General features: G+C 40.8%; 1 protein-coding gene across 1 annotated transcript in view; it reads left to right on the forward strand.

Moving 5' to 3' along the window:
- adgrb3 (adhesion G protein-coupled receptor B3) overlaps positions 1 to 1,590 on the forward strand; it is a gene marked incomplete at its 5' end in the record, with an annotated part of 241,112 nt that extends 239,522 nt beyond the window's left edge. The window contains 1 exon segment of the mRNA XM_080448668.1: positions 1,392 to 1,590. Within this exon segment, the coding sequence (XP_080304794.1) occupies positions 1,392 to 1,586 (195 nt within the window). The 3' untranslated portion in view covers positions 1,587 to 1,590.
- Between the last annotated feature and the right edge of the window lie 11,726 nt (positions 1,591 to 13,316).

Below are 13,316 nucleotides of genomic sequence, written 5' to 3' on the forward strand. Positions count from 1 at the left end.
AAATTGGGCTGTTGACCAAACATTGTGTGGTGTGTGTGTGTGTGTGTGCGTGTGTGTGTGCGTGCGCGCGTATAGGCGCTGTCAGCTAAACAGCAGCCTTTCCACTGCATGTAATCCTCTTTCACTCACATTTCAATCACCCCCACAGCACAATGTAATTTGCTGCTTGTTGCTTAGTTACCACTGCAAGGACTTTTGTACAGAAAACGATAACCACATCCTGAACACCAATCCCCCCCCCCCCCCTTCCTTTCTTTCTTTCCCCAAATGAATCTACTGCAGAGCTGGCTGCAGACAACATTAGTAACCATTGTGTAGTCTCTGACTGGGAGCAGTTTCTCTCTCTCGCCCTTAGTCGCTATAGCCTCATTGTGACTGTCAATGACAACAAATTCAACATTTACAAAGGGCTTCACAGCTGGAGCCACATAGTCGACCCGGAGTCGCCGGGGCTTCAAGGAAAGCGTAATCCGCTGCTGTGACTCCGTGAGAATAGTGTGCATTACTGTTAAGTGTAAAACCATGTCCACTTAAACAACAAACTCTATATCTGTTATTTGATAGTTCTCTCCCGAACATTGTGGCCATTAATTATCTGTGATGACAAACCAGTTGTACATTATTAAAAAATCAAGTGCCTATTAACCCTCTAAGACCGGGAACGCATCTGTGTGTCATTTTTAGATTTTGTTGGGCTATTCAAAAATAGCAAATATACAAGCATATGAGCTTATAGATCTGCTATTTTTGAAAAATCATGACAAGTTGTGCAAATATTTGATTTTTCTTTCTTTTTTTTGGCGGACATTTGTAACTCAATTCTTTGCTTCTGGGGGTTCATGGAACTAAATATTTTACAAATGTTTGCTTTAAAAAATATATAATCCAAGATTTTGCCACAAATTTTGATTTTTTTTCAAAAATAGCAGATCTACAAGCTCAGTGCCGCGCTATGAGCTTGTATATCTGCTATTTTTGAATAGCCCAAAGAAATCTAAAAATGACACACCGATGCGTTCCCGGTCTTAGGGGGTTAATGCAGATGGTCACGTTTTGGACTGAAAATATATATCAGCGTCAGGTCCAGGGACCACCAGGGGTCCCATGCAATGGACCCTTACGGGTCTGTAAGTCTGAGAGTGTACAAAAGGGTCCATTTGGTTCCATCTGCACGCTCTCAGAGTTAATTAAACACTGAGGATTTTACCATTTAGATTGGGGTCCCAGAGATGAAAGGAAATTTGAACCATATCTGGATCCATGGCCTATAGTGGTGCATATCAAACTGAGGGTCCTTGAATGAATGACAAAAAGGTTGAGAATCACTTGGTTTAGCTCACGAGGATGCTTGTCTGTCCTAATCCCCACTCCTCTTTGGCCACGTTTCGCAGGACAAGGCAATGATGATGCCAAACAAGAACCCGTGGGAGAGCTACAATCCAGCCTGTGAGTACCAGAATTATGCCACTATGAATGTACTAGAATCTGACACCAAGGACTCGTTGGAGATGACGCCCGCGGAGTGGGAAAAGTGTGTCAACCTACCCTTAGACGTCCAGGAAGGAGACTTCCAGACGGAGGTCTAAGAGGTCGGGGGAACAAATTCTAGGGAAACGCGAAAACCAGGAAATCGAAAAAGGGAGAGCGAGGATGTATTTTGCACTGAAGAAAAGAAGAAAAAAAAAAAACACAAAAAAAAAAAAAAAAGCGACAGACTTTTCTAACAGCCTTGGCATACATATCTGGATATTACGAGTATGGCAGGGACATCATGTGCCAATACGATAACGAAGGACATATACGAGAGGTCACAACGACTCAAAACAACGAAAAAAACAGGGGAGGGCGGGGAAACAACATCAGTGTTACTTTTTGTATTCTCACTAGTGTAGTGTGGGGCCTGGTGTACTATATTTACCATCATGTGTTTCAAAATATCTGTTGAGGAATTGGCTACGAAAAAAAAGGTAATCTCTCTAGATGACACCTCAAAAACTAAATGACATGTCATGTCGTTGATCAGCTTCGTCGGGTTTAGTTTTGATTTCATAAAACTGGACCCGGAAGCACAATGTATATATTTATGCAGGTTTTTAAAAAGTTTATAACAGTCTGTTTGGCCATTACTACACTTTTTACTTTATGATATAAAAACATGGGAGTCAAAGAGGATTTTTTCTGTCATATTAAAATGAATGTTTGTCAAGCTACATTCTTCATTGCTTTAAATGCAATAAAGATAATACTCACTTTTATATAAATAATATATTTCACAACTTTAATACTGCAGACTCTGCTTGAAGGATCCCAGCAAGCTCTCTCATCTGCAGCTCTGTATAAAATATTTAAAAACAAAATGTTGTATGGTGTAAATAAACTTTTGTCTACATATGTTTTACTTGTGCCAATTTATTTTAATGAAAAGAAAAAAAATGCCAACCTGATCAAAAGTTATAGCGAAAAATGTTAACATTTGAAAAGGAATGTAAATAAAAGAGGAAATATGTTCGTACTGCTTCAGGGGTTGTGTCAAGTTTATGTGGTCTGCTGTTTTGCTGTATTGCGTTACTATTTTCTAACAAACCAACAGAAGTGTAATTGTCCACATAATGTGAAGGTTAAAGCTTCAATCTGGCGGTTTTATGTCCGTTGTCCTCTAGCGATAGAGAGAGGTCATTTCGATGATGTCTGAACTACAATCAAGATGGCGGCGCTTCTGGTGTCCAATCCGGTGCGCCATCTGCTTCACATAACTGTTGACATTGACAACCAGTAGGTGTCCCGCATGATTTTGCGGGGGTCCCCAGATGACAGTGAAGTGACAATTTAGACCTTTTTAATACCTCCAAAAAAAGAAAGAAAGAAAAGAAAAAGTCCATTACTGCATCAAAAGTAATCAACAAACTATACTATAAAAACTGGTCGAACATTGGCCAAATCGTCAAATGGTGAAACTAGCCGAGCTTGTAGATCTGCTATTTTCACAATATTGATCTGTGGAACTGAAAATGTAATGCATCAACTCCTACATTCCAAGTGTCAGGGTGGGGGGTCCCCAGTTCAAATACGATTATTTTGGGGAGTCACGGCTTGAGAAGGTTGAGAACCACTCTCCTAAAGGGTCTAAAGAGTAGTTAGACCTCCTCCAACCATGTACTAGTGATATTGTGTTAACATACCCTACCATACAGATTGGTTCAAATAACATCTTATTCATTGCTTAAAGCTCAAGGATTGAAATCATTGCATTACAGAGAATGATTTTTATCCTAAAAAGCAACAGACTGAGTGTGAAATTTGCTAAATGCTAGATTAGATTTAGTATCTACCCCAGAATAGTATAATTGAAAAGTGTACAATTTCTTGACAAAGCTGAGGGAAACTCAGTCATTCAACTGGACGGCAATTCAAGGAATATGGTTCTACTGTATATGTGGTCCCTCACAGAAACCAATGTCCCTCAAAAGCCAACTTGAGATTAGATAGTGGTCATCCCTTGCATCTAAGCTCTACCAGTAGCCAGTTAAAGCTGCCCAACTCGGCCTCACAAATCCACACATAATGTGCTTTCTGATTTTCTGGCTAACTTTCACAGTCTAATAGGCTTCTGTGTGCCTCTGATGTGCCTTTAGAAGGTTAACTGGATAAGATCAGTTAGGTTTTACTGGGGGGGGGGGGGGGGCAGATGGAGCAAAGATAGGACCATCTTATGGCTTATAGGAAATCTTATTTATTCGGCCAGGCAGTGTGCGGTGTATGGCAGCCACTTCAGCCGAGTGAACATCATAGCATGTTCCCCCTTAAGCCATTAAGGCCGGGAACGCATCTGTGTGTCATTTTTTGATTTCTTTGGCTATTAAAAAATAGCAGATCTACAAGCTCATAGCGCGGCACCGAGTGCCGCGCTATGAGCTTGTAGATCTGCTATTTTGGGGGAAAATTGTGGGAAATCGTGGGTCTTTGAATATATTTTTAATAGAATCTTTGCTTCTGGAGGATTCTACAAATGTCTTCTAAATCCTAACAGTTTTGAAAAAAACATAATGTTGCTATAATATCAGTGGTTCTCAAAAATTATAATGTATTTGGCCGTGTACCATCTCAAAATATTTTGTTCCAGGGACTCCCAGAAGTTGTAACAGGGTTAAAAATGTTCGCTTTAAAAAAATATATATTCAAAGATTTGCACACATTTTCACGATTTTTCAAAAATAGCAGATCTACAACTCATGGCGCGGCACTCGGTTGCCGCGCTATGAGCTTGTGTAGATCTGCTATTTTTGTATAGCCAAAGAAATCTAAAAATGACCGGATTGAATGGGTTAAGCCCAATTTATGCTACGCCGTACGAGGGAGTCGCACCGGCCATAGCCGAAACTACAAGCTCACACAAGCTCGTGCAGCGGAGCATAAATCAGGCTTTAGGAGCAGCATAAGCCGCTCCTCATAGTCCTTATGCAACGTGAAGCAGCAGAAATCCACCCAGCATACGTTCGATGAGAGAGCGAGAGAAATGAAGAATGATTACCATCAAGAGACCACTTGCCCACTGAGTGATAAGGGAAGAGAAGGGGTCGACAGGAAATGAACGGAGCAAAGATACTTGTGCTTACACTAGCTATATCTTCCCATAAATTAACCCTTTCACACCGGGAACACATCTGTGTCATTTTCCCCGATTTCTTTGGCTATTCAAAAAATAGCAGATCTACAAGCTCATAGCGCCGCGCTATGAGCTTGTAGATCTGCTATATTTTTTTTAAATCGTGAAAATTTGCGCAAATCTATTATATAATTATATATTTTAAGCGAACTCAAATCTTTGATTCTACAATTGTCTTCTAAATCTCTTTTTCGAAAAAACTTATGTTGCTATAATATCAGTGGTTCTTAAAAGCTTTTTCACGTCAAGGACCACCCAAAATTATATGCATTTGGCCGCGGACCCCCATCTCAAAATATTTTGTTCCAGGGACCCCCCAGAAGCAAAGTTGTGGGTTAAAAATGTTAGCTTATATATATATATATATAAGACTTGCACACATTTTCCACGATTTTTCAAAAATAGCAGATCTACAAGCTCACAGCGTGGCACTCGGTGCCGTGCTGTGAGCTAGTATATCTGCTATTTTTGAATAGCCCAAAGAAATCTAAAAATGACACAGATACGTTCCCTGTCTTAATGGGTTAATTGGGCAGACAATGAAGTGAACAATGAGATTTATTTTCAGTAGCTCTGGTGCGTATTGTGACAAGTGCAGCTCAGGTTAATAATGTGCATTGTACAGTAGGTTTACGGACGTTTCATTGCATATGAAAATGCATTACAATCCAGGCTGCATTGCATAAATGTATTGTAAAAGCTGCCCATTAAATTGTGACTGCAGACATTCCTGCTTCCTGAATCCATGTGCTTTAGAATAGCAGTTTTCTTTTAAATGTCCTCATCTCTGATTGCAGTCTGGCGCCCCCTGTTGAGAGACTAATGTACCAACTAACTCCTGGCTTTGTTTTATTTGTTTACATTGATTTCATGGATTAAAACAGTGTAGAATCGATTTTCTCTGCACGCATGCACACACACACACACACACACACACACACACACACACACACACACACACACACACACACACACACACACACACACACACACACACACACACACACACACACACACACACACACACACACACACACACACACACACTTTCCTCAACATTAAACTGTCTTTTACCAATAGTTTTATAGTAGTATAGTATTTCCACATTTCCGTGATGTATTCAAAGTTTTTCTCAAAGCATTTAGTGGCAATTGCTCACTGAGTGTTTGTAATGAACAGCTGGTCTAAGTCAAAGATTGAAAGCAAGAGATTTCCACTAAGAGCCACGATTAATAATGTATTGTAATGAATAAAAGCGTAACCGATCTGTATGGTTGTATGGTAGAGCGGCGGTACCCAAACCGGTGATACGGGGCCCACTGGTGGGCCATGAGGATATTGCCAAGTGGGCCCCCAAATAATTGGCAAAACACAAAGCTCTGCAATAGTTGGAGATGGTCTCTCTACTCTTCCATTGAGTCATTTAGACCAGGGCTGGGCAACTTTGATGATGGAGAGGGTCACTATATTTCCAGTCACTCCAGAGGGCCACGTTGCATATACTGTCGAGTGTTGGGCCATTCTATGTCACACAAAAGTAGCAAAAATAGCCGATCTACAAGCTCAAAACGCTGAGCTTTGAGCTATTTTTGAATTGGAATCGAGATTTTGTTTTGCTATTTTTCAATTGGAATCCTGATTTTTTTTTTTTTTTTTTTAATTTCAAATGCATTTAGTTATAGTTATGTTAACTTTATGAACTTAAATACAAATACATTGGACATAAAAAAGACGCCGTTTTGGAATGGTAACAGCTGAAATCAATAATATATCAGTAATCCGATATTAACCTGCGGGCCGCATTAAGTGAAGGTGGGGGCGGCATGTGGCCCCTGGGCCACCAGTTGCCCATGTATGATTTAGACCCTGGTGTTGGGTAAGGACACCTCCTGGTTGACAAGTACAGTATAGTTCACTTTCAAACATGTTTGGGGTCATTTTAACGTCTACTCAGGCGTGTTTGTGAGCACCCCAGACAGTCTCTTTTTGTTATTGTTTGATTCAGTATTTAGACATTTGATATTCATTCTATCAGACACACCCCCTTTCCTATACAAACCCATTGTAACTTCAAACTCTTTTAAAACCATGATAGATTCATCGAAAACACCCGTCCTTGGTTCTGATGACTCATACTGCCCTTCTAATACACGGGGGGACGTGTTTTTTTGATAACTTTTTTCATTATTATTATTATAATTTATTTGTATACCGTATCTAAATACTGGATCAAGCAACTTAAAAACTGTCTGGGGTGTTCACAAATAAGCCTGAGTGGACCTTAAATTGATCCCAAACATTTCACACGCAAGTGAAATATCCCTTTAAGTGCAATATCTCCCCAGGGGTAAAATAATGCTGTCTTGGCAGAAGAAGGGTAGACATTTTGGTCTGTCATATATTTAACAGACCTGGGTTCAAATCCCAGGTATAGGACATAAAGGTTATGGATTGCAGCTTTCAATCGGGTGGAAAGGCGATTTACCAGCATAAAAATCACATTGAACTTTTCCCTTTGTCACACTGTCTACTAATGAGGTGAGTACTCTAGGCCATTGGTTCTCAAAGTGGGGTCTGGGGACCCCCAGGGGTCCTTGAGGGAGTTCCAGGGGGTCCACAGCTAAATGGTAGATTAGGAACCAAATTGACCCTTATGGGTCTGTAACTCAGAGTGTACAAATGGTCTGACTTTACGATATAAATTGGGGTCCCAGAGATAGAAATGTCATTAAATGGGGGTCCGTAGCCTAATGCATGTCAAAACTGGGGGTCCTTGAAATTAAAATGCTTGAGAATCACTGCTAGAGCCATAAAAATCTTCTTTTATTATGGGGGTCCCTGGCATATCTTTTCAAATGGGGGTCCTTGGGATAATAAGTGTCAGAGCAGTGGTTCTCAAACTTTTTCATGTCAAGGACCGCCAAAATGATATGTATTTGGCTGCGGCCCCCCCCCCCCCCCCCCCCCCCATGGATGCCAGGGACTTTTCTAAAATAGCAGATCTACAAGCTCATAGCGCTCGCTGCCACGCTATGAGCTTGTATATCTGCTATGTTTACAAGCGCTCGCTGCAAGCTTATGTACATCTGCTATTTTTCCCTATTCCCCCCCCCTTTTTTTTACATAAATCTTCTCTTCTGGGGGTCCCTGGCAAAAAAAAACGTTTCCGCGGCCAAATACGCATCAATTTGGGGGTCCTTGGCACGAAAAAGTTGTGAGAACTACTGATTTAGAAAGCTCACCACTAACACAGTTACTTACTTGTCCAACGTGGGTTCCCCAGCGTGTCTGTCTTCTCCATGGTTATAGCTCTCCAGTGGGTTCTTTGGTCCAGGATGGAAGATGACAGAGGCCTCTCCAATGTCAGCAGGCCTTGTCACATGCCAACGTGTTGTTAGCTGGTCAGTCAGGTATGGTCGGGCAAGGGATCACAGTTGTGTGACTGAGTATACATTAACCACTTAAACCCTCTAGACTTAGTAAACTGGACCTGTGTTGGCACAGTAGTTGGACCGCAAAAATAGCCAATCTACAAGCTCACAATGGCTATCCTTGGTTAATGTTCACCCCCAGAATATGGATGCTGGCGTTCAAGGGGTTAAACATTAGTAATATATGTATACGTGAAATTGGTTGCAAACCACATCCCACACATTGAGAGCCATATGCGTGCATTTCCCCATGGTGAACGTTATAATTGTCTAACATTGGCTAGCCTAGCCTAAAGCTGTTATGACTGAACTTCTTAGACCTTTTTCATGGCACATGGCAGCCATGTTGAAATTGTGGGGTAAACAACACATGGGTAAACATAGGTGTTACCAATGATACTAATTAAGGTTCCATTCAGTGTAGCAGAGCCTGTCCCACAATAGCAGCACCCTGACTCTGTTTGACCCAAACAACCCCATCAATGGCAACACCTATTTCACATCAATATGGCTACTGTGGAAAAATATATATTTGGCATGTTTAGTGGAAGGCGGGAACTGGGTAGAGGGCATATTAAATGGGTTTAAAAACAAGCCTGTATTAAACTGAATTCTCTACAAAAACTGTCAAGGAAACATGCAGACATTACAAACATCATCTTAAAAAGATACGTGTTTGTAATATTTGGTAATATTGTGGTTCACAATGCCTCTGCATCACACTTCTATCAATCTACAGCACAAATTTACAGCAGGGCCATAGTGTAGTGTTGTCCACATCAGCATCTCAAGGTTAAACGGCGTGTTTAAGGGCACTTCATGGCCTGTCATCAAGGCACTGTCACTGTTTACTACCAGACCACACACATCCACAGTGGACCGAGGATTTACAGCTGTCTTCAGGGCCTTCAGTGTTTTTCATAAATTCTGAAGTCAATTGCTACAGTTATTGTATGGCCTACACACACCAGTGGTGTGTTCTGCCGTGTTACACTATATACGTAGTATGATGTGCAGAATATTTCTGGGAAGACACATTTTCACGATTTTTCAAAAATAGCAGATCTACAAGCTCGCTATGAGCTTGTAGATCTGCTATTTTTGAATAGCCAAAGTATAAAGTAATGCTTTTTTAGCTCAAATCAATAAATGACACAGATGCGTTCCAGGTCTTAATGGGTTAATATCTGACTGCATCACGTGCTGTTTACATTTTTGACTAATACAGTATTCAATCAATCAAATTGTTTACATGCAGTAATGTTTTACTGTACTAACGTCCTGTGTATTGGAACCACAATATTTAGTAATGTGTTGTCAGATAGTGATGTTTAGGATCTTCTGTAACTAACGATGTGGATAAACAGGGACATTTTATGGTTCTTTGAGAGGCTCAAATGAAAACGTGCTATTTAATATAATCCATTAATTTATGGCTGTTCATTGGCCTAGTTTTATAGCAGTCATGGGCCGTTGTTGACATACTTTTTTTTGTCCACAACGTGAAGCGTCTACTTATAGTTCCCCACCTAGCCACGTTATTCACTGTGTTTCATCATTTACAGTACATCTCTCTCCACAGCGTGGGTCTTCAACAGGGGGTCCGGGACCCCCAGGGTGTCCTCAGAGTAAACTACAGGGGGTCCGCCAAATCTTTGTGTGATGGGGAACATTAGCCGAAAATAGCAGGCGTATTTAGTCAACAGTCAAGTTGACATAATATTGAGGGTTTAAAACGTTAACTGTCTAAAAATGCACATTAGCACAAATCCAACATAATAGAAAATATAATGTATGTCAAACAAGTCTATGATGCTATCTATGAAATCTATGGAAACATTTTAATCTGCAACACAATTTTATACAATATCTAGTGTGTTTTTTTCTTTTTCTTACAGAGCAAAATACATCCAGACAAACATCAGAAATCTTCTCCTCAAATATCACTTGTTTTATTCACAAAAAGATAAAAAGAACGTCAAACAACATAGACATACACTGTAGGTATTTCTTCCATTCATTAAAGGGGAATTTTGGACTAAGGTGTTCTTACCTTTTCTATGATGTTATGATATCTTAGGATGATTGGTACAGTAGAAAAATGTCATAACTCCATCCTGGGTCCGCCACAGCTTAAAACGTGCGCCAATAGGCCTTGCACAAAAAAAAAAAAAAAGAAAAACTTAAGTCTCACTAGACGAGATTTCAATCTCGTCTAGTGAGACTTCTGTTTTTTTTTTTTTTGACTATTCTGTCACTATGAACGTCAGATCTCACCCAAAAAACAAAAAAAAACAATTAAAATATGCGATCTAGCGCAAGGCCTATTGGCGCACGTTTTAAGCTGAGGCGGACCCGGGATGGAGTTATGACATTTTTCTACTGTACCATTCATCCTAAGATATCATAACATCATAGAAAAGGTAAGAAAACCTTCTCCTTTAAGCCTACTGTTAAAAATCTAGAAGGTGCCAAGGTGTTTCTTTTCTTCTAACCGTATCCAGAGTACGAGCCCTTTTAAGACTGGTCAGTATCTGGTTAAAAACAAACATTATAGGGGAATGTTTGAACTTGACCTAGTGATATTTTGCATCTTGGTATCCAAAGTTTTGCCAGTACAACACACATATAAATATACAATATGTAGTGGGGGTCCCTGCTCCGCTAGCCTGGTAAACCCCCCTCCCTCCGGAAATCTCATTTGCATTTGATTTCAGGAAGGAGTCTGGGATTGCTCAGGGAGTAAAGCTGCCCGGTCCGCTGCGTGTTAGAACCAATCAGCGGCTGCTAGGGGCGGGATCATCCAATCACCTGCCAAGTAGCTTGAAAAAATTAAAACGCCCGTCTGTCATCGATTCTGCTTCCGGAGTCTCAGATGGAAGTAGGCTGTGAAACAAAATGTGTGTTGCAAGCTTCTTCCATTTGACGGAGTCAGGTTACTGCTCCACAGCATAGCGTCTACATTTTAGGCATTTAGCAGGCACTGTTATCCAAAGCAAACTTACGCCAAAATACACAATATGATTTAAAATAATCGTGGTTATATTGAGGATTGTCATAATTAAGCCAACATGATTTTTCACACATCAATAAGATGATACGTCCTTTTGTTCTGTTTTAAACGTGTGCCCTGGAGGGGAGGGGAAATCTTTGTTAATCCTGCAGGGGGGAATTCAGTTTCATCTTCACCCAGCTGAAGGCTGCTCAGATGGCCATGATGGATGCTCGGGGGAGGCGTTGTTGGGGGGTTAAGTGTCGTGCTCAGACACTTCGACAGGTGCACCGGTGACCTTCTGATTACCAGTGACCTCTCTACCCACTCAGCTACGGCCGTCCCGCATCGATCACGAGAGCATCTGCTTTAAAGACACAATCCGTAAACGTTATGTCTCCCTTGACAGAGAGACGCGATTCCATTGATTCCATCAAATAACTTTACATTGTCAACTAGTAGCCTAGTTGTGACGATGCGACATGTTGTGCAGCTTGTAGATCGGCTATTATTTTAGAAAATCTAATGGCGTGACCAGAGCGCGTCATGCAAAGCTTGGCCAATCAAATCCAGATGTTACGTTTGTGACGCCCACCCACCTCCACCCATACGCCAGTTTTAATATGCAGTATAAAATGTTTGACAATGACGTGCCCAAAACAGGGACGCCAGGTTGAAAGTCTCCATCAGTGTTGCCAGATTGTGTGGGAGAAATAAGCAGCCAGGTCCATGAAAACAAGCCCAAAAGAAGCGAGCAATTTAAATCTATACTCATCAGCTATTTAAAAATAGCCGATCTACAAGCTCACAACGCGTCGCGATGCGACGCGTTGTGAGCTTGTAGATCTGCTATTTAGAAAAAGGAGAAAAAGTGAACATAAATTTGGTACAGGAGTCCCTGGCACAAAACATTTTCAGATGGGGGTTAGGGTTGACATGAACATATTTGAGATCTACAAGCTTGTAGATCGGCTATTTTCAAACAGCCTAGGTATGAAATAGGGCTAAAGTGGTTAATGTATGTTTTATGATGTAATAGTTTATATCTGCAAAGTAACTAGTAACTAAAGTTTTCAAATAAGTGTACTGGAGTAAAAGTACGATATTTGCCTCTGAGATGTAGTGGAGTAGAAGTAAAAGTATAGACAATTGGAAATACTCCAGTAAAGGAAAAGCATCTCAAAATTGTACTGAAGTACAGTACTTGAGTAAATGTACTAAGTTACTTTACACCACTGAGAACCACTAGTTTAAATAATAATAATAAACACGCCCAAATAAGTAACTGCACTTTAGAAACAAGCCCCAAAAAACGCAACCCGCAACTACCATATATTTACAAGCATCTTTACAGGAAAAACAAGCCCAAAGTCGCTTATAATAAGCGGACATGGCAACACTGGTCTCCATCTATATGCTGTGTAGAGGAAGGGTATTTGGCTTGGTTTGGGTTGGTGGGAAAGTGACGCTGGGAGATGTTGACAAGCCTGCCGGACAAGGCCAAACGGTCTTCATTTGGGAATGATGGTGGCAGGTCCCACAGGCCTGTGCGGGCCAGCGAGGTTAACCTGCTTAGGGGCTCCAAACACTGGATCAACATAACTACATTGATCCTGCCTCTCTCTCTCTCTCTCATTTCAAGCACTTTTCTCCCCAGAGGCAGGGCTGAAGGGTAAGGCAAACAGTGGCCTATTCGTAAATCAAAAAGGCTGTCAGGAGAGCTGAGCCCAACAGGAATCACATAAACTATCTGAGTAAATGGTAGGTTGAACATAATAGAAAGAGAAAGTGTGCTGTGTTCAATAGTACACAACCTATTATTTTTCTTGTTGCGGGCTTGAACTGCAACGCAAACTGTTCAATATGTCAACCACTGTTGGGTAGAAACCTTGGGTAGAACCACTGTTCCAACTTTTTAATGTTTTTTTTCGTATATGAATGCACTACTTCATTGTACAGCCAAGTGTCGCGCACAAGTGGTGAACTACAAGCTTGTATAGATGGCATTTTGCTACTTTGGAAGCATTTTGAAAGTGGTTAAGTCTATGGGTTTTTAAAGTATTAAAAAGAACTTAATTAAAAAGACAACATAATAACTACATTGGGTCCATTTGAGCACAGGTTTTTTATTTCCTGAAAAGTAACCCTTTTGGACACTCAAAGTTTCAACCCGACAGCAATCATATAGTGAACCGACAGCGGTTCCGGTAGGAGACACAAAGAGTCTCCT

This window comes from Gymnoscopelus braueri (genome assembly GCF_963280865.1).
Source record: "Gymnoscopelus braueri genome assembly, chromosome: 14".
Classification (NCBI taxonomy): domain Eukaryota; kingdom Metazoa; phylum Chordata; class Actinopteri; order Myctophiformes; family Myctophidae; genus Gymnoscopelus; species Gymnoscopelus braueri.